Source organism: Puma concolor, chromosome D3 (assembly GCF_028749965.1).
Source record: "Puma concolor isolate L17-30 chromosome D3, mPumCon1.1.hap2, whole genome shotgun sequence".
Taxonomy (NCBI): Eukaryota; Metazoa; Chordata; class Mammalia; order Carnivora; family Felidae; genus Puma; species Puma concolor.
Window position 1 is genome coordinate 53,567,566 of NC_141678.1, and position 27,750 is coordinate 53,595,315.

The 27,750-nt window shown below is 42.4% G+C and overlaps 1 protein-coding gene and 1 long non-coding RNA gene across 2 annotated transcripts in view; one reads left to right on the forward strand and one right to left on the reverse strand.

Annotated features, from left to right (window-relative positions):
• Positions 1 to 3,144, forward strand: part of DSG2 (desmoglein 2) — a 50,011-nt gene extending 46,867 nt beyond the window's left edge. The window contains exon 15 of the mRNA XM_086682674.1: positions 430 to 3,144. Coding sequence (XP_086538800.1) covers positions 430 to 1,500 — 1,071 coding nt within the window. The 3' untranslated portion in view covers positions 1,501 to 3,144. The remainder of the gene's footprint in view (positions 1 to 429) is intronic.
• LOC147575571 (uncharacterized) lies at positions 2,808 to 27,590 on the reverse strand. Its single transcript, XR_015242521.1, has 4 exons — positions 27,233 to 27,590; positions 18,459 to 18,527; positions 15,101 to 15,152; positions 2,808 to 4,057 (listed from the first exon to the last, which is right to left on the reverse strand). It is a non-coding gene; the product is annotated as an uncharacterized LOC147575571 (long non-coding RNA).
• Positions 27,591 to 27,750: the final 160 nt, after the last annotated feature.

Consider the following 27,750-nt stretch of genomic DNA (forward strand, 5'->3'; position numbering starts at 1 on the left):
CCCACATTTGCTATTTGCTTTTCTCTCCCTCCCTTCCTCCCTCCACCCCCCTCACTCTTTCTCTCTCACACACACATGCACATGACACACATACATGCACATTTTCTTACACAGTACAATGAACAAATTTTGAGACATAACAGTGACATATTCCATATTTTGATTTTGCCAATGATCATAATAATGCCATTTATAGCCATTGTTTTTCCTGTCCAAGACCCCATCCAGAAGTCCTGCCTTTCTTACCTTTCAGAACATGAATATTTTTTTAAGAATACAGGCCAGTTGTGTTGTAGGATGCCCAATTTGTGTTTCTCTGATGTTTTCTTGTAATTAGACTCAGGCTGCGCTTTTGGGGCAGGAATATAGTCTCATTCTTAAGTGAAGTTGTGTCACTAATTTGTGCCTCTGTTTTTATTTCTATTTTAGAAAGCTGCTTCTTATACTGAGGAAGATGACATTCACATAGCCAAAGATTGCCTTCTGGTTTATTCTCAGGAAGACACTGCATCTCTACACGGCTCCATTGGCTGTTGCAGTTTCATTGAAGGAGAGCTCGATGATCACTTTCTAGATGATTTAGGGCTTAAATTCAGGACACTAGCCGAAGTTTGCTTGGGTCAAAAGATAGACATGGATGTGAAAATTGAGCAGAAGCAAAAACCTGTGGGAGAATCAAGTATGAAGGCAGCTTCACATTCATTCGATGAGAAAACTAGGATTCACGCAGAGAATGCCTACTCCTCGGGCAGTAGCTTTCGAGTTCCCAAACCTTCGCATGAAGGAAATGCGGAGAAAGTAACTCAGGAAATAGTCACTGAAAGATCCATATCTTCTAGGCAGAGTGAGAAGGTAGCTACACTGCTCTCTGATCCGTTGGCTTCTGGCAATGTTGTAGTGACAGAAACTTCCTATGCCACAGGCTCCACGATGCCACCAAGCACCGTGATCCTGGGTCCTGGACAGCCACAGGCCCTCATCGTGACGGAGCGGGTGTATGCTCCAGCCCCTCCCTTGGTAGACCAGCACTATGCTAATGACGGTAGTGTCATGGTTACCGAGAGAATAATACAGCCTAACGGGGGCATCCCTGGTCCTCTGGAAGGCACTCAGCCTCTGCCAGATGCACATTATGTGATGGTGAGGGAGAGAGAGAGCTTCCTCGCCCCCAGCCCAGGCGTGCAGCCCACTCTGGCCGTGCCTGGTGTGGCAGCAGGACAGAACGTGACAGTGACAGAAAGAGTACGAACAGCTGTCCCCACGCTGCAATCCAGTTACCAGATTCCTGCTGAAACCTCTGTGATGGCCAGAAAGACAGAGGTTTCTGGAGCCAGAGGCCCTGGCCCTCTGCCAAATTTCAGTTTAGAGGAGTCTGGTCATTCTAATTCTACTGTAACTACATCTTCCACCAGAGTCTCCAAGCGCAGCGTCGTGCAGCATTCCTACTCCTCAACCCCTGTCGACCGCAGTCTGACCCAGAGTTTAGCTAGCAGTGACTGACTTCATGTTTCCAACGGACCTCTCTTTTGATGAGCCTCCGGTCGTAAGACACATACACACGGGGCTTGACACTTTTCTCAGTCACTAACACACAGCCGACCTCGCTGTCCCAGCCTCCAAGTGTGTCCTTCACAAATGCTCCAGGGCTCACTGGGGGCATAACGATGAGACTGTGTCTTAAGTGCCTTTTAATGAGTTATGTCCAGACAGTTATGGCCAGAAAGCAGGTTAAAGAGAGAGTAAATCTGGCTTTAAGAGTTTGCCACATTGACACAGAGTGTCCACTGCATGAGCTCTCCAGTAGAGCCATCCCTGAAACTGACTGGGAGTCTTTGCACTCACGGTCCACACTGCCATTCTCTATTCCATGCTTTACTGCACCTGGCAGGTTATCCACACGTTTATCCAAAAATATGAGCACAGCCTGGACAACTGGTTTTGCTTGTTTTCTTTCTAGACTAGGAGCCGGGCCTTTTAATCTGTTAGGCTGACTGAATTATGGAACGTTGGCATGATAAAGAACACACGTAGATTTCTGTGCATGTGTGTGGTAGGACTTTAGAAATAGCATTATCGCTTCCCTTTGCCTCCCCAAAATCATGAAAATAATGAATACTTCAAATTCAGTTGAATGATCCAGGGCAAAATTCATAAATATAAACTCGCTCTACTTTTTATAGTAATAATACACTGTTTTTTTAAAACTCAGGATACATTATCTTCTAATCTTGTACAGCTAAATTAACCACGAGACTGGATTCTCCACTGTGATAAGAAGCTACCCGTTTGATTGCTATATATCCTTAGTACATAACATGAGTGCCAAATAAATATTTGTGGAATTGAACCAAATTTTGGAAACCATTCTCTTTTATATACAATTATAAGAAAAATACTGAAAAACCCTATGGTATCAGTAATTATGAGTTTGAAATTATGATTTTATTCTATGTCTCAAGGTTACTGACTGGCCAGTCATGACTTACTTCATGAATATTAAATATTCAGTTGAACTATTGAACAAAGCCTGAATTTGTATGTTATCCTTGCCTTTCATTGTGAAAAGTTATTTGGGTATTTTGGCCTTTAAGTAGGTTGTGTTTTTATTGCTCCTTGAAGAAATAGAGCATTTAAGGTTTCAAAGTATATATATAGCCATATATAGTCAGAAATATTTTTGACTTGAATTATGTTATACAAAAGATTGATATGTTTTGCTCCTACTGACTGACTGTGTATGGGTAAAAGACAAATATTTTTAAATATCATAAGTCTGTGGCCAAGATGAAGGTCAATCTTCCATGATCTAAATTTTTTACTCTCTACTTAGTATTTGCAGCTTTTTTTTCTATTGCAGACTTAGTAGTTATATTTTGCCACATATGCAACAGGAATATCATTACTGCGTGAAATGTAAATATGACCTATGTACCCCAAACAAACCAAAGATGGTCTTAACCATCCTCCCTGGACAGACTTGGAAAACCTAACCTGTCTCCTGTATGCAGCATAATCACATTTTCTAAATGGTTTTTTGTACCTGAAACGGTGATTTGTATTAGGTCTTACCTTTGTTCCTTGGGAGATTATATTTGTATGTGTATCATCATAAAATATTTAAATAAAAAGATGACCTTTGAGCAACCCTTTTCCATATTTTTTACTGTTCCATCATATTTTACAAGGACTATAATTGTACATTAGAGGAGAGAGCACCCCGAAAGCAGGCGTGTGTTCGACTTTGGCACTTGAATTAGAACTGCTTACATTCAGCTCAGCCAGCCTCCTTAGAAGAGCATCATTTCCAGAAGGCCCAGGTAAATTTTAATTTCAGGTATATTTCAGTGTAAACGTGTCCCATAGTGAAAAATGATCTGTTGTTTATCTGAAATTCGACTTTAGTCGGGCACTCCCTTTTCTATTTGCCCAGTCTGGCAACCTTGTTCCTAAGGGACTGGAGTTGGCTCTCTGCCCACAAAGTGACATTTGGGGAACCTACGGGGCTCAGCCAAAGAATGCTTACACATCTAACCCAAAGAGGTGAGACCATTCAATGAATGGTAAAAAGCTGTTTTAGTTACTTGTTACAGTTTACAAGGGAAAAGATCAGAGTTTCTGCATATACTATAATGTCACATTAATAAATATTTCACAACACTGGTGCCTCAAGACACCCTAAAGCATAAAGACCATGTTGTATTTCTGTGACCTCAGGGCTCCCACCCCAAGTGGTACATGGGAGCAATTTTTGGTTGATTTTATGAGTCTCTACAGACCATATTCCCATCACCACCACATCAAAAGGTATTCGGTAAGATGTTGCTTATGAAGTAACACCAAGAAATGAGGGGCTTCAAATAACAATATTAAGATAACTAAATCTTACCTCTTTGGGGCATCTGGGTGGCTCAGTTAAGTGTCCGATTTTGGCTCAAGTCATGATCTCACGGTTCGTGGGTTTGAGCCCCGCGTTGGGCTCTGTGCTGACAGCTCAGAGCCTGGACCCTGCTTTGGATTCTGTGTCTTCTGTTCTGCTCCTCTCCCACTCATGCTCTCTCTTCAAAAATAAATAAACATTAAAAAAAATTTTTTTAATAAAAAAAATAAATAAATCTACCTCTTTAACATACCAAAATTTCCTGGCTTCACTATTTTAGTGTAATTCAAGTCTACTATCATTACTGATTTTTTGGTCTACTTTTTCTATTAATTGCTGAGAGAAGGATATTAAAATCTCTGGCTGATTGTGGCACTTATTCCTCATTTAATATTTTCTAGTTTTGCTCCCTGTATTTTTAAACTTGTTTTCCCTGCATTAATAACATAAATACATTTAGCATTGTGTCTCTTCAGAGAATTGACCCTTTCTTATCTTTATGGAATATCACTCTTTGATTATATTCTTTGTCTTAAAATCTGCTTTGCTAACATTAACATTGACACACCGTCTTTCTTATGCATGGTATATCTTCTAACTTTTTACTCTCAACTTTATAATGTATTTCTTATAAATATAGACATGGGTCTTGCTGTTTTGTCCATTTTAACACTTTGAATGAATGGAAGGTTTTAGTCTACTTGCTTCAATTTTTAATATTGACGAGCTTAAGCCTTCCATCTTGGTATTTGTTTTCTCTTGGTCCTATCTGGTTTTTTCGTTTCTATGCTCCTTTCCTGCCTTCCTTTGCGTGTTGAACATTCGAGGATTCCACCGTAGCCCTTCTACTGATCTTTTAACTAGTTGCTCTTGTGAAAATACAATTAAAAATATCTCCTGCCAGTAGGGGCACCTGGGTGGCTCAGTCGGTTAAGCATCCGACTTCGGCTCGGGTCACGATCTCTCGGTTCATGGGTTCGAGCTCCATGTCGGGCTCTGCACTGACAGCTCAAAGCCTGGAGCCTGCTGCTTCAGATTCTGTGTCTCCCTCTCTCTCTGCCCCTCCCCCACTTGTGCTCTCGCTCTCTTGCTCTCTCAAATAAATAAATAGACATTAAATAAAAAATCTGCCAACCAAAACAAATTCTCCACAAGAGTAGAAGAGAGAGAGAACAGCTTTATTATTGAATAAGCATTGTGCCAGAATGGGAGGTGCATCACAAGCAACCCACAAAGAAACTGAAATCTCATAGATAGCCAGGCAGTCACAACCCGTTACATGCATGTTCACAAGGTAATGAGAACTTGTCTTCAAGCAAGAACTTTCAGCATCATTGGTCACATACAGCTCATCTTAAATTCACCTGGATTGGGGTGGCCATCGTGTTGCTGATTGCCTGCATCCAAACAAATAAGATTTCTAATGTCTCTATGACAGGTAGCTAGTGACAGCCTAGAGCCAGATGCTCGAGGAGAAAGGGAGATAGAGGTGCTATCTTCCTTGATGTTCGCACCTTTGGTGTTCAGAGAGAAGGCTCCCAGGTTTTAGACAAAGACATTGCTGCTTGTAAAGCTGACAAAAAGCTCGTTTCGTTTTTAAAAGTTTTATATAGTATCTGGGGCACCTGGGTGGCTCAGTCGGTTGCACGTCTGATCTGACTCTCGATTTTGGCCCAAGTCTTGATCCTAGGGCTGTGGGATCTAGCCCCGCATCAGACTACATGCTGAACATTCTCTCTCTCCCTCTGCTCCCCCTCCCTGTCTAAAATAAAATAAATTTTTTTTTAAAATTTTTTTTTTAACGTTTATTTATTTTTTTGGGACAGAGAGAGACAGAGCATGAACGGGGGAGGGGCAGAGAGAGAGGGAGACACAGAATCAGAAACAGGCTCCAGGCTCTGAGCCATCAGCCCAGAGCCCGACGCGGGGCTTGAACTCACGGACCACGAGATCGTGACCTGGCTGAAGTCGGACGCTTAACCGACTGCGCCACCCAGGCGCCCCAATAAAATAAATTTTTAAAAAGGTTTCTATAGTATCGGAAAGGGGCAGAGAAAGAATTAGCAATGTAAGTTTTCTAAAGTGAATACTCTGAGAAAGAGGAGAGCGGAGGGAAAGTCTCTCCCTTTTTGCACCAAGAAAAACAGAATCTTTTCTTTCTTAGGTTTGTTTTTACCCTCACACTTTAGGGCTATGCTTCATGTGGCAACTGGCTACCAACTGGACAGCACAAATTTAGCCCATTTCTATCATTGTGGAAAGGTTTTCTTGGCAACATATTTCTAGAAATTGCAATATGTATGTTTAATTATCACAGTCGACCTTCAAATATCCTTCTACTCCACAAGGTACTTAAACCTTGAACTTTCACTGTGGATCTTGCTATGTCGCTAGATCTCTGACCTTCACACCCATACGCTTATGGAGAGGACTTCAATCATTGCTTCCTGTCCCCCACACCTTCCTGCACACCCCTGCCCCCCACTGTCTGCAGTGCATTATTGGCACGAATATTCTGAAACCTGCATCAAGTCCATTAGTGAATGGAAACGGATATCTCGTTATTCCACAGATTACAGAATTCCACCAACCCATGAGCCGAGTAGAGAAAATGAGATGAGGAAGGTGTGCCTCTATTAAAAATCCAGAAACACCCGTAGCTGGAGATTTTCCATTTGCCTCTTTGTATCCACTCCCTACCCCTTTTCACCTTGTTTTGAGACCCAGGAGCTTGTCCTCTCTGGATGCTTCAGCAGGCATCCTTGCCCTCTGGCTACTAGTTGGGCGTAGTTCTTGGGAGGCATTGGCTGGAGATTGGAGAGAAAGAGAAATACAAGGTCAGGGCATGTCTTTTCCTCTCTCCCTCTGCCAGCACCAGTCAGTCATCTCTCTATGGGCAGAAACTCCTTTTCTGAGTTCCAGGACCCACTCCCTCTCCTTGCTCCTTGAGGCAAGGTGGTGGTGATTGCCCCCTCGTCAACGGATGTCAGACTCAGCCAGTGCCCTGGACTATCCCTTGAGGTGTTCCTCACCTGCTTCACTTTGTGTAAATGATCCATTAAACTCTCTTCACTTCCATCTGCTTCCCCCTTGAACACTCAGTGACACAGGAAAAACCCTGTTGTATTAGTCTGCTTGGGTTACCATAACAAAATCCCGCAGACTGGAGGACTTAAACTACAGACATTTATCTTGTCACAATTCTATAGGCTAGACATCCAAGATCAAGGTGTCAGCAGTGTCTGTTTCTTCCAAGACCTTGTTCCCTGGCTTGCAGATGACTGTCTTCCCCCTGTGTTTTCACGTGGTCTTCCCTCTGTACGGATCTATGTCCAAATTTCCCCTTCTAATAGACACCAGTCATGTTGAATTGGGACCCATCTTGATGACTTCATTTTAACTTAATTACCTCTGTAAAGACCTCATCTCCAAATATAGTCACACTCTGACGAATTGGTGGTGAGGATTTCAACATACGAATTTTGAGGGAACACGACTCAGCCCATAAGACCAGGTAAACAAACAGGCTTAACTAGAAAAGCTGTGCTATTTTTTCCCATGAAAGGCATGAATTTCTTCATCCCACTATTTGATTATCAATAAAAATTGCTTGTCACAGCAACAAAGTTGAGTTGAAAGCAGCCTGAATGAGGAGACTGCAGAGTTACCCCTTGAGCCCTCAGAGAAATTTCAAAGGTAATCAAAGCAAAAGCACATTTGCTTGTACTGAGCCATGGACCCAGGGAGGGTTGATAGCAGTTAACATTCCCAGCTTGGTGGCCGAGGTCACGTGCTTTGTATTGCTTTTCAGTTTCCTCAGATATTTTCAGTACACACACCGCCAACGACTCTTCAATAAGCTGGGGAAGCTTAATGATCCTCTCCCTTGGAACTCATGCTAAGGATTAATTTTTTTTTCCTTGCTTCAGAGGCTTCTATACATAGCACATGTGGCCTTTCCTGGGTTTCTTTTGTATTCTAAATTTAAATCAGTACAAATTATTCTTTCTCTTTCCTTCTAGTTATAAAAAAAAAAGGTTGCTACAAAGAGCTTAAAACAAAATATATTGATTTGCTTCTTCATTATGACTGTTGTGATGGCCATGAAGTAATTCACTTCAAAATTACTTCAGTATGAGGTATGTGATAAACGTGTGTACAAATTAATTCTAACTTATTCCCACCAGTGGTAAGTATTTGAAGAATCCTAATCAGAAATGGACACTCCAGGGGTGGCTACCTACCCTTCAAATATTCTTAAAATCCACATTAGAGGGACACCTGGGTTGCTCAGGTGGTTCAGCGTCCCAACTTCGGCTCAGGTCACGATCTCACAGTTCACAAGTTTGAGCCCCGCCTTGGGCTTGTTGCTGTCAGTGCAGAGCCCGCTTCGGATCTTCTATCCCTCTCTCTCTCTGCCCCTTCCCAGCTTGCACTGTCTCTCAAAAATAAATAAGTCTTTTTTTAAAAGCCACATTAGAGGGCTTGCTAATTAACATAGGGATGGAGGTGATGATTTTCCTTTGGGGAGATGAGTGGTTTTGCAACTGGCAACTGTTGAGGCAGTGGATACAGCCCCCACTGCACTTCCGGGAATGAGGCATGAGGCTATGACAGGCCCGAGACTAAGAGCTCCTGTGAAGCGCTTCGGGTCTAGAGCCTCATCAGTCCTGTGTCCTTCCACCTCCTGGAGAATCCTGCCATCTGACCAACCAACAATGCTGGCTCATCCTGCCATCTGAACGTACTAATTCCATCTGCCTCAGAATAAACCTCTTTCATCAACTGCTGGTCAGAAGAGACTATGTCAGAGAAAGAAAGTGCCCTGAGTGACAAAATTTGGTTATATGACTGCTTTTGTGCCTGTGCGCTAACAAATACTTATCCATTTTGTGGAATTGGTTTATTTGCTTGTTTTATAATAAACCACTGGTAAGCCCCCTATCTATCCCTAACTAGCAGAAATTAGCAATATTTAAAAATGTCTAAATTGTCATTTGCTTGATGCTCAGATGGCTTAGGAAAATTAGCAGTAGCCTATTTAATTTAATTATTTTTCTTGGAAGATGTACTGCCTCGGTTCAACCCCTTCTTTGTTTCCCTCCAACTTTTCCTTTTAAAGTGCTATTTTACCAAAATATTTTCTTGTATCACATGCACTTTTTTGGAAAAAGGCAAAATGTAGTTAAAGAAGAAAAAGCAAATGATTGTCTGTATTTCTCTAATTGCTTCACGTATCTTATCCTTGTTTCATACCCCCCATTCCCCAGAAACTGAGATCACTGAAGGCAGAAACAGACCTTTTTTATCTTTGTCTCCTCATGACACAATTCAAACCAGACAATTATGAATTTTGAAAATCTGACAAAATTTCCAAAATGGATTTCCTAAGCCGGTATGTGATGGATGATGTCAGTGTCCCCCCTGTCCATCCTTCATGTAATTTGCAACCTCTAATGAACTGCATCCCAAACCCAAGTCTGTTCTCATTGCAAAATCTTAATCAATGGACTCTGAGAAGGGGGGGGGGGGGGAGTGTTGGTATGAAGAGAACCGTGAGATTTTAGTGCATAAAAGGAATGATTTGCAATGGCTCAAAGATTTTTATGTTTATTCCAGAGTTTCTTTCTATCTGCTGATTGCTTGGACTATCAGAGATTTTCCTCAGTGTCATATTTGTTTTATTATTCTGTCCTTTTACCCAAGGCTGACATTAGGACAGAGCCCACATGAGGATGGAACCCACATATCCCTCTTCTCTTCATCTCCTGCTTTCAGCTTCCTCTAGCTGAAAGTTTGCATTGACAAACCTCTTGAGGTGAACCCTGCTGGAGCTTTGTCATTCCCAGCCCCTCCGAGAACCACTGGTACCGTAGCCCCAGTTTCACATGGCACCGTCTCAAGAGAAAAAAAAAAAAACTGGGTTGAGGAGGAGAAAACAGTTCTTGGGGAAAAACCATAAAAGGCTTAAGGAAGTGCACAAAATATAAACTGCATAAATGCTTCTAAAAATACTCCTGCTAGATAAAGCCCAAGTTGACTTGGCTTAGCGGTAAATTATGTGTACATTCCCCTAGTAATAATTCACGTGTTTCTCTACCTGGAGGTCTTCTGGACTACGGAAACAGAATGACAGAAGCACAATTTTCTAAGCCCGTGCACATCCAACAACCATTGCCTCACTAGCTTTTGGAGTAAATGAGTGTTATGCGCTCTCTGGCCACAAGATGGCACTATGCATGCAGCAAAAGAAGCCAAGTCAATCTGTCAAAGCTCCCAAGGAAAAGAATTAAGCAATTTAATAAGGTGATAAGCAGTGCAAACTCACAAATGCAGATACCTGCATTTGCTAACTGTGCTCCTCCCAGATAAAGTGTGATATGTTTCAGGGTTGCCTGGAGGTCTTTCTGAAGGTCAGTCATGAGCCTTTGGTTCTATCAAAAAGGCTGCACTTAGGAGGAAATGATGTGACCAATACATTTACAAATAATACACTCACCCTGGTGTGGGCTAGTCTTAAGAATAAATGTTGAGATTCAATTAAACAACACCTGTTGAATTCTCACTATATGCTGAGCACTGTTTAGTGGCTTTAAGTTCATCCAAAGATGAGTGAGACCCAGCCCTCGCCCTCCAGGGGCCCACAGACAGGGTAATGGAGGTGGTATTTATAAACACCTTTTTCTGAAAACCAAAATGACCTGTAATAAACAAGCCATCAAAGGTAGACAGAAAATTCCAAGACTGCTTGGAGAGAATGCTCTGAAGATGGAGTGGGAATATCTAAGAGGCCTTCTTAAGAGATGGACTTTTCATGAAAAGTGAAGATCAATAAACAAGGATTAGCTGGATCAGAGGCTCACCTCACACTGGTGAGGGTGGCTAGTGTCTGGAAAATGACAGGTAGTGGGCCCAGCAGAAACTATGGATGGAAGGGCAGGTACAGACCACCGGCTAAGGCCGTAAAACTACATTATGCAACAGGGAGGAAGATGGGCTGCAGAGGGAGATACCAAGGAAGAAGGTGGAGGAAACTGATAATTCCACCCCATGTGAATGTTAAATATTAATCTCTTTTTTTCTCTAACTTTCATTGACTTTTCTATGTTTTCTCAGTGCCTCTTTCCTTGCTGTAAATTTTATTGTTTTTAAGTTTATTTATTTATATTGAGAGAGAGAGGGTGAGCCAGGAGAGGGGCAGAGAGAGAGGGAGAGAGAGAGAATCCCAAGCTCCGGTGGGGCCCAATCCCACAAACAGTGAGATCATGACCTAAGCTGAAACCAAGAGTTGGACGCTCAACTGACTGAGCCACACAGGCGCCCCTAAAATTTAAATGTTATGTCAACAAAGTCACAGAACCAACAGAAAAGTAGGATACGGTGATGGCAAAAAAATTTTACTAAACAAAATTGGATTAGACAAGAGATTTGCATTTGACAAGAGATTTTTTTTCTCTAATTTGTGATCTTATTTGTATAAAAAGTCTTACAATGTTAGGCAATCAAAATAACATTGGCTATTTACTTAACAAATCCCTTAACATTTAAAAATAATAAAAGTATTTGAAATTCAACTATTCCAGAAAACTGTTGGCATATGGTTTTTCCTGATAGTCCGATTTCACTTTGGTCTCCCTTATGAAATTGTAAGCTTTTTTTTTTTCTTTTCTTTTTCTTTTTTTTTTTTTTTTTTTTAGAGGGAGGGGGTCAGAGGAGGAGAAAGAAAGAAAGAAAAGAAAAAGAAAGAAAGAAAGAAAGAAAGAAAGAAAGAAAGAAAGAAAGAAAAGAAAAAGAAAGAAAGAAAGAAAGAAAGAAAGAAAGAAAGAAAGAAAGAAAGAAAGAAAGAATCCTAAATCTTAAGCAGGGTCCACACTCAGCATGGAGCCCGACATGGGGCTCAATCCCATGACCCTGGGATCATGACCTGAGGCAAAAGCAAGAGTTGGAAATTCAACCAACTGAGGCACCCAGGCACCCCCAAAATTGCAAACTTTTTGAGCCAAGAACTTAGTCTGTATTTATTCTTATATCCTCAGTATATATTATCATTATAATGTATAATATAGTATATGTGTATATAATATATATTATGGCAGATAATTATTATTATTTATTGTTGAATTGCCCTTAAACTGAGTACTATTGAAATTAATGGAATGGCATATTTTGCATTTCTAGACTTTCTCCCCAAAATTCTATTAGGAAACTTTTCACACTCACAGCAAATTTGAAAGATTTTTCATGAATACCCACATTCCATCACCTAGATTCCACCATTAAACTTTTTTCTTTTCTTGCTTTATCACATATCTACCCATTCATTTCTGTATCCATCCATCAATCCATCTTATTTGTCATGAATTTCAAATTAAATAATAGCCATAATTACACTTTGCTCTAAATATGTCATGTGCATATATTTTTTTAAGTTTATTTATTTATTTTAAGAGAGACAGAGACAGCGTGAGCTGGGGAGGGGCTGAGAGAAAGGGAGAGAGAGAATCCCAAGGAGGCTCTGCACTGCCAGCACAGAGCCTGACACGGGGTTCGAACTCACAAACCACTAGATCATGACCTGGGCCGAAACCAAGAGTAGGATGCTTAACCAATTGAGCCACCCAGGCACCCCTGCCACATGCATATCTTTAACTAGAGTTCAAGATTTGTTTACATTTTTTTTCCTCTGAGAAAACATTACATACAATGAAATGCACCAATTGTAAGTATACATTTGCTATGTTTTGACAAGTGCATACAGCTGTGTAACCCAAGCCCCTTTCAAGATAGAGAAATTGCTATCACAGCAGAAAATACTAATGCCTCTTTTTGCTCAGTCCCCACTCCCACCCCTGAGAAGCAACAAATTTTTATCATATTTTTATTATTTTGTTTTGTTTGTTTTGCCTCTTCTAGAACTTCACATAAATGGAGTCCTATAGTGTGTGCCCTTTGGGATAGGCTTCTTTCACTCAGTGTAACGTTTTAGAGATTCACCGGGTTGTATCAGTGATACATTTCTTTTCATTGGCATTAGTGTTCTATAGAATAATTATGTCACAGTTGCTTATCCATTTTCATTTTGATGGATACCTAGGCTGTTTTACAATTCTGTGTTATCAAGAGTAAAGCTAAATGAATATTCAAGTCTTTGTGGCCACATGGTTCCATTCCCCTTGGGTAAAAACTAGGATTGCAACTCCTGCATCAGAGGGTAGAAGCTTGGATATTTTCAGGATCTCCTTTTCACCAAATGCCTGGCAGTTCCTGTCACGCTTTATCTCCCCCAGTTTAATAATCTAAGAGAAATCCCTGAGTAAGAGCACCCCTACTGGTCCATTGAATGCTACATACCACACTCAAAATTCCAGAACAGTAATGGGGTCTTTCCACTCCATGCAATGCACACCTGCTATAGACTGAATATGTCTAGCCTTCAGTGTGATAGTGTGAGGAGGTGGGGCCTTTGGGAGGTGATTAGGTCATGAGGGTGAAGCCCTCATAAATGGGATTGGTGCCCTTACAAAAGAGACCCCAGAGAGCTCTTCACCGCTTTCACCATGTGAAGACACAGCGCCTATCAAGCAGGAAGCAGATCCAGACACTGAATCTGCCAGCACCTTGGTCTTGGACTTTCCAGCCTCCAGACTTGTGAGAAATAAATTTCTGTTGTTTTTAAGCCACTCAGTCTGTGGTATTCTGTTATAGCAGTCCAAATATACTAGGACAACACACACCCACCCACCCAATCTATGGTATTCTGTTATAGCAACTCAAATATACTACACACACACACACACACACACACACACACACACACGACTGACAGTTGATTGGGGAAAGGGATGCTTGACCCAAGAATAGCCTTCAATAGGCTGCCTAGAAGCCCAAGAAATAGACTGATTCAAAGATCCACCCACAACATAATGATGGTGAATACCTGGCCTAGTTTATTCCTTTCTGAAAATTGAAATGGAGACACTGGAAAGGGGCATTTAGTTAGAGGTGAAGGCAGAAGGAAAAGACACACAAACAAAGCATTCTTCAGATTTCTTTGAGAGCTGCTAAATCAGTGGTTAAAGAGATAGATGTCCTCATCTATCTTGCTTTTCCAAAGGAAGGATAAGCTCGTCCATCCAGAAGTTTCCCTTGCAGATGAAGAGAAATAAAATCCCCACATAATCTGGAACATTCTCAGGAAGGGTAGTATAATCCACTATGTTGTTATTAGTGTAGGATTTAGACTTAAAAATTAGAAAAATGGTCTAGGGACCCATTTATCTAACAGTCAAAGGCAAGGATGAAATAGAAATAAAGATAATGATTGAAAGAAATGTTCTCTCTTTCTTCAATAATATTTGGCCATAAGTAAAAACCAGAAAGTTAAAATAAGTAGAAAGAACCTAGAGGCAAATTCTCTGGATCTTTTCCCCAATTCTCATATGGCCCTAGGAATGGGGGATGAAGAACATTTGCTACCAGATGCACCCTATGATAATTCTAACAACTCATCAAAAGATAATCAGATTCTGCAGCTCAGCTTCCAAAACTTTTTTTAAGCTTACTTATTTATTTTGAGAGAGAGAGAGTGGGGGAGAGATAGAGAGAGAGAATCCCAAGCAGTGCAGAGCCCCACGTGGGGCTCGAACTAACAAACCGTGAGATCATGACCTGAGCCAAAATCAAAAGTCAGGGGCTTAACTGACGGAGCCACCCAGACGCCCCTCAGCTTCTAAAATTTTACCTCAAGAGATAATCTTACAATTATGACAAGATGTATGTATAAGGATGTTCATCACAGTGTTGTTTATCACGTTAAAATCGTAAACAGCAGGTTACCAGCAGAGTTCATTAAAAATCATTTCTGCGTAAAAAAACAAAACAACAAAACAAAAAAAACATAAATAGAAATAAAAATTTTTTAATTTTAAATAAATAAATAAATAAATATCAAAATAAATATCAATTCTATGCAGCGCTCTGTGTGGATGAAGGAGGCATTTTAAAGTTACAAGACAGAGATGCTCCTAAGTTACTTTCAGTAATTGCAAGGCAGCAACGGAACGCGGAACAGATGTTGCCGCCACTCCATCAGCCCTTTCTAACCGTGTGTGTCAGCTACAGAAGGCTTAAGGGCCCGCTTTTCAGACCAGCCACCAAGGGAGAGCTCACAGGTGTTCTGCGCATGTGCACACACCGCAAGGTAAAGCGTTCAGCTGCACTGACCTTCACTCTTCAGTGGTTCTCACTCGGGTCAAAAATTGTCAGTGCAGGCAGCCTTTAAGAGACAGAAATAAATGTGCATTTCACTTTGGAATAATGACACTCTGGAGCCACACAGAGACACTGACATACGATAACCGTGGTTATAATCATAATGGGATGCATTATTGACTGGGTACTTTCTATTGGCAGGCACTAGGCTAACTAAGCATTTCTCATACTATTATCTGGTTTTATCCTCCGCAATCTTAGAGATACATCATATTATTTTCTCCCGTGTAATGGAGGCGTAAGCTATGGGTTAGAGCAGGTATGCAATATGTAGTTGAGCTAGTTCAGGCTTTATCATCACACATGCATGCAGCCTTAGCTAAAGAAATGATAACAGGCAGGAGAAAATCTAGGAGTGAGGGGTGCTTCAGTATGGCAGAAAACCATTTATTGCCTCTTTGAGTTTGTTGGGACAGGGAGGGACTTTTTAAAAACAATTCAAGGGTCAAAGACATAGAAGAAGTTGTTTTTTTTTTTTTTCCTTTTCCCTCAAATACCCTAAACTATTTTTCATCACTGCAAACAAAAGCACAGGCCAGAAATTTCCATTCACCTATGATCTATGATCGCTAATCTTCTTTAGCTATCACTTAGCAACGGGTAACAAATGGAGGTTGGCAAAGCTGGGCTGATTAGCATTCTTTTTTAGTCAAAAGATCAGAGTTTTTACAAGGTACAGCCAACTGCCCTCAGGCTTACAGGGGTTTTAAAGGTCAGGCAAAGTTGTTGTTGGTTTGGTTTTTCTTTTTCCTTCAGCGCAAAACAAGTTTTCTTTGTTTGGCCTGTAAAACTCATATAGGTCTTTGAAAGAGGCCAGATTCCAGACTGTTAGGGGGGTCCCCAACTCGCTCAGTCTCTGAACCCCCTGCAGGCTTGTTCAGTCAGGTTGTGTTCAGGAGAGGAGAGCTGCCTTGAGTGCTGTGGGATAAGATTTAGCGTAGGGTTAGACCTGACACAATGGCGGAGGGACTTGGAAAGAAAAATCTGGAAGGCGAGTGAGAGAATCACCAGCCCATGATAATGAAGAGCTATGAAATGCTCTGAAGGCCACAAAAATATTGTCAAGGCTAGCTTTCACCAGTGCTGAAAACAGCAATGATTTGCAGTATGTGAGGAAAACAGCATTCACAGTCTCAGAGTCAGGCTTGGAAGGGCAGCTAGCCTATCCTCCCATTCAGGGGCACCTACTGACCAATGAAGGGAGGGGGCCCACCATCCTTCTTTGTTATCTACTCCCATTCACGGCTTCTGTGTCCGAAGGTCCTTCCTTGAGTCTCCCTGGAATACCTCATGCTACTGTTTCAAGCCATTCTCTTCTTGTACTCTTCATAACAGAGGCGTCTATCTTTCTTCAGATCTTTCTTAGTCTTTTATTAACTTGACATGCATCATGAATTCATGTGGACCTTTCTGTTCTCCAGGCTCAATTTTTAAATAACTCACTAGAATGACATTTACTGGGCCTGACCCTAGACAAATCCTGGGCACACAGAGATCATTATGACACATTTCTTGCTTGCTTATGGGGCAAAGCAGTTATTTAAAGAAATAATGGCAGCTAGAGTGTGATGTGTGAAGTTCAGGACTTGCCTGTTTTTGAAACTTGGCATTTTGATAATTGTCCATTCAAAACTACCTTAATTTTTCCATCTCAAAGATTTGGCTGTTTTTATCACTAAGTGGCAGCAGACAGGGGGGGCCATAGCAGAATGGATGCTCCAACCAGTGGCAAAATGAGATTTAAAAAAGAACAACAAACTTGTATCTTGTACCTCTGTACCTACACGGAGTGGAAACAAAAATACATTTCCTGGATTCAAGGTACCATAAATTATAAGATGCTTTAGTAATGGAACAAAAGGTCAAAAGTATCATCCCTACTCTCTCTCTCTCTCTCTCTCTCTATATATATATATATATGGATTCTAGAAATCCAAGGGAAAGTATAAGTACAGTGCATCTTAAGGAAATACAGTGATGTGTTTTTAACTCTTTTGCTTCTTAGCACTTGACAGTTAATGATGAGTGGTAGATATGCCTGATGATGGATTACCCTGCACCAAGTACCTTCTGTATGCTGAATATTGCACAACCATTCTGCAGAAGGGCTAGCACTATCCCCCATTTAACACCTGAGGAAAGCAAACCTCGAAGAAAGGATAGACCTTCGACCCTAGATATGCAAGATTAAATTCAGGAGGTTGGCCAGCAAATCCATGATTATTTTATTCTCTTGGGCTTCTTTCTGCTTTTCCCCAAACCCTCGGGCTTCCTGGCTGCTCTCCTTGAACACTCTCCCAGGCACACTCAACAAGGCAAGATTCCACTAAGGAAGGTAACTTCCCCTGGACTCCATCTCTGCCCTGTTAGACTCCCACTCCTGCTGAATACCCTTGAGCCTGGCAGTTTCTGGAACTGCTCCACCTCAGAAACCTCAGTTTCCGTTCCCTGCTTTCACAGGGCACGTCTCCATTCCCACTACGTCTACCCTTCAACCTTCTGGAGACTTCTAGAAACCTTTTCCTCCCTGCTTGTGGATTCCCCCTAACCCTGTAGGAGCCTCCAGAATGGTTCTGAGGTAGTACCCTGCTTTCCCCACAGCCTTGGGATGGAATTCAGGAAACCAGGAGTGCCCTGCTAGAGGAATGTGCAGATACTGGGAGGACAGGTGAGCCAGCGGAGACCTGGGGCCAGGAGATGAGGCCAGAGAGTGTGCCACCTAATCAATGGAGGCAAATATCAGGGCCCTCAGAATTCAGTGGCAGGTTCCAGCACATTGGCCCAAAGGAGCGTGTGCAAGTAGCCACATCTCAAGAGAGAGCAGTGCAGGGCATCCAGGGGCAGCCTAGCCACACCTCAGCAGAGGTTGTCATGCCAAGAGACTGCTGTCCCACCAGGAGTATGGGACGTTTCCCTTCAAACCCAGGAACACTGCACGTAGAAAGAAGAGGAGAGAGGGAAATCCCAAACAGTTTAAGTTAGCCCAGAAATGATTGCTTTAAACTGTAAGAGACAGGGGGTGCCTGGGTGACTCAGGCAGTTAAGCGTCCAACTTCTGATTTTGGCTCAGGTCATGATCTCACGGTTCATGAGATCAAGCTCTGCAACGGGCTCTGCACTGAGCATGAAACCTGCTTGGGGTTCTCTCTCACCCTCTCTCAAAATAAACTTTAAGTAAACTTAAAAAAAAAAACTATTAAGAAACAAAAATTCCTTACTTTGGTGACTTTAAATAGTATCCCACCCCGTCTTATCATTGGTAGAAACAGGGCTTTTAAACTTGGCTTAGAGAACATAACTGAAGACTCACTTTACATTCATTCAGGTAGCGGCACATCTCAGTCAGGTTGTGTTCAGGAGAGGAGAGCAGCCGTGAGTGCTGTAGGATAAGATTTAGCCTAGCGTTAGAACGGACATAATGGTGGGGGGACTTGGAAAGAAAAATCTGGAAGGCAAGTGAGAGAATAAGAGGAAACTCACTGCCCAGGCCTCCTGAAGCACTAGCCGCCTGGACTGGTCAGAAGTGGCTGGGAAACAGGAAAGCCGGGTGCTGTTTAGTCACTAAGGCAGATGGCAGGAAGGTGAGGAAAGGGAGGTGGGCGGGGGGTGTTGGCCACTGGGGATCCACAGCCATGTGGCTGGTGGTGGCCTGTCAGTCAGCTGGGCCAACAGCCAGAGGAAGAGCTGGGCAGTGGAGGAGTGCAGCAAGAGCAGGACAGAACCCCCTGGGCACCGCCCATCCTCTACCACTCTATCAGCCTGCGAAGAGCCTCAGAGAAAAACGGCCACGACTTCCCTCTGCCTGTCAAATCCCATGCCAGCGTCTCTTTTTTGGCCACCTCTAAATCTGAATGATACAGGGATCAGGGGATCCTGGAACACATAGTTCTTTAAGTAACAAAGCTGGATATAGAACAATCCAGCACAGGGGCACCTGGGTGGCTCAGTCAGTTAAGCGTCCAACTTCGGCCAGGTCATGATCTCCCTGTTCCCAAGTTCGAGCCCTGCATCAGATTCTGTGCTGACAGCAGGGAGCTTGGAGCCTGCTTTGGATTCTGTGTCTCCCTCTCTCTGCCCTTCCCCCACCCATGCTCTGTCTCTAGCTCAAAAATAAACATTAAAAAAAAAAAAATCCAGCACATTGTATGTAAATGTTGATGCTGCTACAGGATTATTATCAGACGCATGCACGCATAGCAATGCCAAGTAAAGTCAGCTGAATTCACAGAAAGCCATGGGAAAAGTTGACATTGGACCTGATACTAAAACTCATTTCATAGCCTGTATATTTGTCATATGGTAGCTGGCATGTGACAGATTTTTTTTTTTTAATGTTTATTTTTGAGAGACAGAGTGTGTGTGTGGGGGGGGGGGGGGAGCGCAGAGAGCGAGAAAGGCACAGAATCTGAAGAGGCTCCAGGCTCTGAGCTCTCAGCACAGAACCCGACGCGGGGCTCAAACTCACAAGCCGGGGAGATCATGACCTGAGCTGAAGTTGGACGCTCAACCGACTGAGCCACCCAGGTGCCCCTGGCATGTGACAGATTCTTTGATGAGCAATATAATTTATAACTGACACATTCCATTACGGATACCAACACTTCCCCCCAAACCTTCCTTCTTCCTTAGCACAGAGTTCTCGATCATGACCTGCCATCTACAGTTCTGTCACAATTAGCAACAAGATATGGGCAACAGCAGGATAGGAAATATTCGTCCTATACGAATATTCTTGTTCGTCCCATATTTAGGGTTTTCAAGGATAGTTCTGGTGCGTCCACAATTGTTCTTTCAACCAGGATGAAGAACAATTCAAAAGGTAAGCTGAGATATAAAATAGCAATGAGGTGGAAGTTTGTTATTACCTGAACAAAACCTTAAAGACCCCAGGGCATTAAAATGTCGAAAATGCCAGACACTGGCTTTAATCCCCTCCCTTGTAGTCAGGACCTGGGTTTATGACTCCATCCTGGCTCACAGGCTCAGAGGGAAAAGTTGAGGAAAGACTTTTCTCCCTGATAAGCAGAAATGCCCTTCGGCCTCAGGCTGCCGCTGTAGAAAGACACAACGGGGACAGCTGTGGTGGCGACCTTGAGAGCCAATGGGGAAAGCCAAGAGAATCACCCAGAAGCTGGCCCCGGAGCTATGAACCTGTTGTTGAAGCCACTCTTGCCTAGGTGGTCTGTTACATGTAGACTTACACTTAAGCTTCGTACAATTTTAACATTCCCAATTTTGCAAGGAATTCACTATTCCTTCACAGCCCCTTATCTGAGCAGGCCAACCCAGCAGCCACACACAAAAACCTGGGTGGCCTGCACTGGACCTCCATGACTTCCTCAGGCCACCTCTCAATTTCCCCATCAGAGTCTGCCCACTCCCAGTTGGCTGTTCTCCTTTGCCGAAGATTTGGGATGTTCTAGCCACCTAGTCTTTTACATCAACCATCAGCCTTTGGATATATTAACACAACTTTGACCCTGGTTCTCCTTTAGAATATGACTTCCATGTCCCACTCAGGTCAGCCTGCACCCCAGATAACCTCATGCCCCAGGCCTGACCGCCATGCTCTCCAAACCTGCCCCACTCCCTCCTCCTATGGGCAGAAGAAAGGATAAAATGGAGACATACAGGGTTTCGTCCATACTACTGCATGTAGTAAAGCTTCATGGGGATTTTTCTTGATTTATAATATACTCTCACCATGTGATTCTTTAGAGTTGAACATATATACACCATAAAAGGGGGAAATTTGAAAATCAGATTCATTACCAAGAAGAAATCAATGCCCAGAGAAGGAATAATATCAAACTCTTTTGAATCCTGGACATTCTTCAGTATCAATTCTAGTTATGTATTTGTTTGCATGGAGGTCTTCGGCAGTAATTATTACAGCAATATTTATACCTGTCAGTGGATAATGCATCCAACAAATAATTCTTATCCTACAACATGCTTGAGGCTGTCTTTATCGATACAGAGAATATATTTGAATTTCCACTGCGGGCACAGGTGGGAATTTCACTGCCATCTTTTCCAGAAATAAACACTAATTCAGTCATTATTTTAAATAATATTTATGAGTTAGGGGTGCCTGGGTGGCTCAGTTGGTTAAGCATCTGACTTCGGCTCAGGTCACGATCTCGTGGTCTGTGAGTTTGAACCCTGCGTAGAGTTCTGTGCTGAGAGCTCTGAGCCTCGAGCCTGCTTCAGATTCTGCGTCTCCCTCTCTCTCTGCCCCTTCCCTGCTCATGCTCTGTCTCTCTCTCTCACAATAAATAAACATTAAAAAATTAAAAAATAATATTTATGAGTTATAATTAAGCATCCAGTTGGCCTTGAGTTATGCATAAGTATACTTCAGCATAAAAAGTAAGCAGGACCTTGGTGCATGAATTTTGTTAATCATCCTTCTTGTTTGGGGACCTCAGTCTTGCCTTCAGCCTGGCATAAAATATACTTGCACACAAATTATCCTGACGGCCTCACCTAAGCTCCTGAACTTGGCCTTGATGCACAGGGGCAGCCTCCACAGGTAGGTGTGCCAAGGTGTATGCTCCACCTATCTGCCCCAGGGACTAACAGCCAGCTGCTGTGAGTGTTGCTCCTTCACCTGGGACCCTCCCCATCTTCCAGAACCCTCAGACCCACCCACCACCCTATCTCTGATTGGGCCCTTTCGTGTGGTCATTTCCAAGTATTGTAACCCACCCTAGTCTATGAATGTAGAAACACACATGAGTGCATTTTTATACATGGCTTACTAGAATACGTGGGTCACCAAGGCTCTTTCATCGATGACACTAGAAAAAAATGTCTGCCTCATTTTATTTCTGCCTTCTCTCAATTCCTTCCCTCGTTTACTATATTAGCAACTAAAGAAAGGGGTGTTTTCATTTGATCGCCCAAGAAAATCATTCCCCAAAGACCACAGGAATACATTTTTAGTTTCATTTAAAGTTGACTAAGATTATTGAACAGATTGTAAAACAAAAATAAAATGGGAAGCCTAATGAAACAAATGTCTGAAACACAACATGTTGCCATCGCCAGCCTGGCTGTCCAGGACAGCTCTTCCCAGAAGCCAACCAGATTGAAATAAACAAATGGAAGTGGAGAAGCTGAGATTATTCTTAAAGCCGGGCCCGTCATTCTAGCTGCCAACCAAAAATGATTTCTACCATACAAAAGTCTGCAACAAAAATTCGGAAGCAACCAAGGTCCAAGATGTCCTTCAGTAGGGGAAGGGATAAACAAACTCTAATACATCCAGACAATGGAATGCCATTTAGCCATAAAGGGGAATGAGCTATCAAGTCACAAACCTACATGGAGGAACTTTAAATGCCTATTGCTGTGTGAAAGAAGACAATCAGAAAAGTCTACATACTGTGTCATTCTGACTACATTACATTCTAGAAAAGACAAAATTATAGAGACAGTAAAAAGATAAAGGTTGGGGGAGAGAGGGATGAATAGGAGGAGCACAGAGGATTTTTAGGGCAGTAAATCCATTCTGTGTGACACTATGATGGTGGATACATGTCAGTATACATTTGTCAAAATGCACATCTCAAAGAATGAACCCTAATGTAAACTATGGGTTTTAGTTAATGATAATGTATCAGTTTGGGCTCACCAATTGTAAGGAATGTACCCACTCATGAATTGTATGGTGGGGCATTTGAAAGGGTATATGGAAATTCTCTACACTTTCCATTCATTTTTCTATAAACCTGAAACTGCTCTAAAAAATAAAGTTTATTCATTTTTTAAAAAAAAATTAAAAATTTTATTAGATGTTTGTCTGTGGATGATCCTCTCATAGATTTAATTAAGGACATTTCTTGATCTCAAAGAACACATAAAGACCTTCAGGTAGACCTTCAGGTGTTGGAAAACCATCCTTGGGTAGAAGAAGGTGGAGCCTAGAGAATCTATTTCAGTCCCAGCTCTGGTTTCCTCGCTGAAGGTTTGGGTAGCCTTGCCTGGTAGAGTGTAGGTTAATTGCCCAAATCTTTCTCCATTTGTCATCTATAAAATGTAGATAAAAAGAGTGGCCCAGTCAGTTAAGTGTATGACTCTTGATCTCAGCTCAGGTCTTGATCTCAGCGTCTTGAGTTCAAGCCCTACATCAGGCTCTGTGCTCGAGTATCTCACAAAACTATTGTAAGAATTAAATGTGCGATGCCTAGCACAGAGCAATCCCTCACTGATGCCTACTGGGTGCTATTCTATGCAAGCTGCGGTACCTCTCTGGACCTCAGTGTTCTAATTTGTAAAGTAGGAGATTGTATTGGGGAATACTGAGGTGCCTTCCAGGACAGCTGTTCTAGGTTTCTATAATTGGGCAGCTAAAGAACAAGGCCTGGCTGAATGAAGGCAACACACTGAAACTAAGTATTATGAGCAACCATTCTTTCAAGTGAAAGAAAAAAAAAAAAAAAAAAGGAAGGGATAGACATTTACTGAGAGCTGGTTCTTTGTTAAACCAGTGCTTTCCACATCTTGTTTCCTCCAATCCTTACCAATCCCCTCGATATAGGCACTATTATCACTCTTCTACTGAAGAGGAACTGGAAACATCTCCACTCACCCAGCAGGTAGTCAAGGCAGGGTTTGAACACGGGGCTGTCTGACCCGAAGCTCATGTTCTTTCCTCCACTCCGTGCTACCTTTATCTACTTCTGGGGGACCCCAGGTTGTCTTCCACTTGGCAGGAAGAGACATAGAAATACTGGGAACAACTTCACAATAAGATGTGACTGCTTACCAAGATTTTCTCTGCAAGAACAGAGCATGATGAATCCTGCTAATGAAGAAGAGAAATGCCAAAGGTAAATAGATGCGAATATCCAAAAAAGTTCACAGCCACAATGAGGCTCCAGCCAGACAGCACCGAATAAATGTCTACTCTATCTTTTTGAGGAGTGTTTTCTGAACACCTCTCACCCTCCCATTCCCTGCTGATCCAGCAGCTCTGGCCCTGGAGCTGGGAGAAAGCCTGGAAGAGAAGACCAATTTTCCTAAAATCTAATGGTGAGACAGGCCTCCTTTCATGTATACATCATTTCCCTTGCAGCCACCAGCTTTCACTCACCCAGCTTGGTCCCGTACAGACCTGAAATTGCAACTCTTATACATTCAAGCCCAGATTATCCTTCTCAAAGGAAATCAACCATTGTCAAAATCCCCTGATAAATCATTTTTTTTATACTGCTTTCCCAGAATGTTCAAACTCTAAATTGAAAGAACAAGCAAAATAAAGTTGATGGTTTTGAATATCAAATCTCAGCCAAGAACCCAACCAAACATGGTACCAGGGCTCCAAATACGTCCCCTGTTCCCCAACAGCTCTCAACTACCAAGGCCATTCCTCTCCAGAAAGTCATGGGCCTGTGCGAACATCCCCAAGAATAAGGAGGCCACTTTTGGGCAAGACCTGAAGGCACAGCGCAGCGCCCTCCCATGAGCTCAGCTTAGAGCAGAGGGGCTGCCTCAGAGGTTTGGATCTTAATCTGTGATTCGGCTCTAAAAGCTGCACAGGGGAAAGTACCCAGCACAACTGCGGGCAAAACCAGGAAGGAAGCAGCAAGAGAAAGCCAGAGTGGGTTTCAGAGCAACTGTGCCTGAGGTCCTAGCAGTGAATCTAGGGACTTTAGACCCTGGATGGTCCACAGAGCCCCCTTTTCCCAGGATCCCACCTTAATCGGCCTCCCAGCTAAGCCTGGAGTATATTGCACGTGAACCAATATATGCTTTCGTGGGAGAGTGACCCTCCTCATTCTCTGCCAGAGACACAACACAAGCCATAAAACAGAGACAGCAAGCTAGCAGGATGCACAAAATGGGGGCATAAGAGGGAAGAAGTAGGAGGGAACATTGAGAAGGTGAAGATGTGGGCTAGAGAGGCAAAGATTCATGGAAATTCCCCTCTCTATGCTCTTTCTTTTCTGGATCTTTGGGTATTTTATTTTACTCCATCCCCCATCAAAAATCTTTCCTCCACAAAGTCTTCTTCAATGCCACAACCCAACATTGGCACCTCTCCTTCTCCCAAGCATGTTGGGCAATTTTAGTCTGAACTACCAGTCAAGCTCTTTATTTATACCTGCTTCTGGGTTCAAGCATATAAACTCGGTTCCTAACACATCCTTCCAGCAAGAGGTATTCGTTGCTTGAGGGCAAGGTTATGCTTGAAACCTCCTTTGCCACAAGATCTCCATTGCTCACTGAAATCCCTCCACCCAAATGCTGTAATAGACAAGGCATTAGCAGAAGAAACCACAAGAGCTCTCCCTTCAGAACCACCCTCTGTGGGCCTCATAGATGAGGCAAAGGACCTGCCGATCTTTGTCACAAACTACTGAAGGTGACTGAAGTTGCTATTTCATCCAGAAATTGGTTACCATTTTTCAAACAGACACATGCACATTTTGATTTATAGAATACAAAGTCATTTCAAGGCAATGCTGCCTTTTTATTAACTTTTTCTCATAGATTTTTTTTCTAAATAAAAGTTCAGGTCCAGGAAATTTTTTTACATTAAAAAAAAGAATTTCTATGTCATATTAGAAAAGATGATAATCACTGAACATGCCACATGCCAAATACTGAAATCTCTCCCCATTCAGTCAGGCAGGCGACATTCTGCTAAATGGAGCCCAGGGTTCAAATTCCCCACTTATAAACTCAACCTGCTGCAGAGTCAGTTTCTTCGAATGGATACTTTCTGAGCCTGCCAAATGTAAGCTTCTGAAATCACAGAACCTCAAAGCCTAGGACAAAGTTTAAATGCCACTGATGCAAATGTCACCCTTGACCTATTTGCTGGGAGTAGCAATCTTAAGCAATATGATTTAACAGTTCTATTTTAACTTACAATAAACAACAAGGCCCAGTTCCAATGGCTGTCCCTCCACAATGATGGTTATTCAGAGTCCCATCCTTGCATGGCATGGAGGAGGAGACCATCACGCTTTATCATATTTCCCAGCATTAACAGAAACAGTAGGACCTCTCTCCTTCCTTGATTCACTACCTTTATTTCCCCAAGCTATCTGGAGTGATAGCCATTCAACATAGTGAGCCCCACTGAAATAAATGGGCATCACTTGAATGCCCTAATAATTACTTACATTTCCACATGTTTCATTTTCCAAGAGGCAACTGCCAAGTTAACAAATATTCCAATTCTGACAGTACTTCCATATTGTATGATGACAGTGATTACATTTAGGGCAAAAAATGAAATGAGTCTTAAACTGAGTTGTAAAATAGCGATGCCCATCCAAAAAGCTGGGACCTGGAAACAGACAGCCTTGGGCTTGCAACTTCCTCTGTAGAGTATCCACAACAAACAGAGCCAAAGATTAAATTGCTTAAACAAAAGATAAGGCAAGCCTGCCAGTCTCCCCAGTCCACCTCTCCTAACTAGACCAACATCATGAATTACTGTGTGTCGATAACTGTGCTGTGCTTCTCATCCATTATTGCATTCAATCCTTCCTACCAGGCAGGTACTATTTACATCGCTCTTTAGCAGGTAAGGGCATTAATCCTCAGGAGCTGTGTAAGAAAACCCAGGTAAAACAGCTAGTGTGAAGCAAGGCCGATTCAAACTGAGAGTCCCTGACTCCAAAGACCATGTATTTTCCACTATGCTACACTAACCTCTCAAGAGAAAAACTTATTTATAAGCGTGGCAGTCCTCACAGCCAGGCGGATGTGGACAGATTTGAGTATGGCCATTGTCTAAGAAAGCAGAGAGATACCTGGAAGGCTTAAAAAAATGGTTCATCCTTCAAATATTCAAAGTTCCCCCTTCACACAAGAGCCCCTACTGAGTTTTCTAATTACTATGCCCTCAGCTGGCATTGCTAACAAAGAGATTTCAAAAATCAAATATGAGCAAGAATGTCCCACTTACTCGTATTTGTAACCGTATTTAAGAATGGGCAGTGAGTCATCAATATGGAACTCCAAGTACAGGCGCCATGTTGATAGCCCTTGAGGTCTCCCGGTGGAAGCTAGGTGTGTGAAGGGTTCCAGGGGATGTGCATGATGCTAGAAGGGGCAGCTTACCTAGGTCAGGAGCTGGCTTCAGCCCCACAGTCCCCACAGGAATGGGGATAAGAGATTGCAAATGCTGGGGGCCAGACACAATGGTGCTCTTGGGAAAACCGCTGATCCAAACTCACAGGCCACAGGACTTCATCACAGGCCAAAGTCTTCATCAGGACTTTGGAGCAAATCTCAGAACTAAACAGTGGGAAGAAGGCCAACTGGGGTTATACATGACTCAAATAAAGTTATGGATATATTTATTTTGGTTTTTTTACACACACATTTGTCCCAACTGAAGAATTACAGTGTTGGCATGAATATGCATTAAAAGACTAGCAACTGAGTTGTGTTCCAAGGGAATTGTATTGACTATACAGGCAGCTAATGACATGGTTTACTTTTCCAGAAGAATCAGCACTCATTTTCAGAGTGACCTTGTAGTTTAAACTCTTTAAATTGAGAACACAATGAACAAGCTCCTCTGCTGAATTCATAAGTAACTAAAACATAGCAGCACTGAGCCACTATCTGGGTAA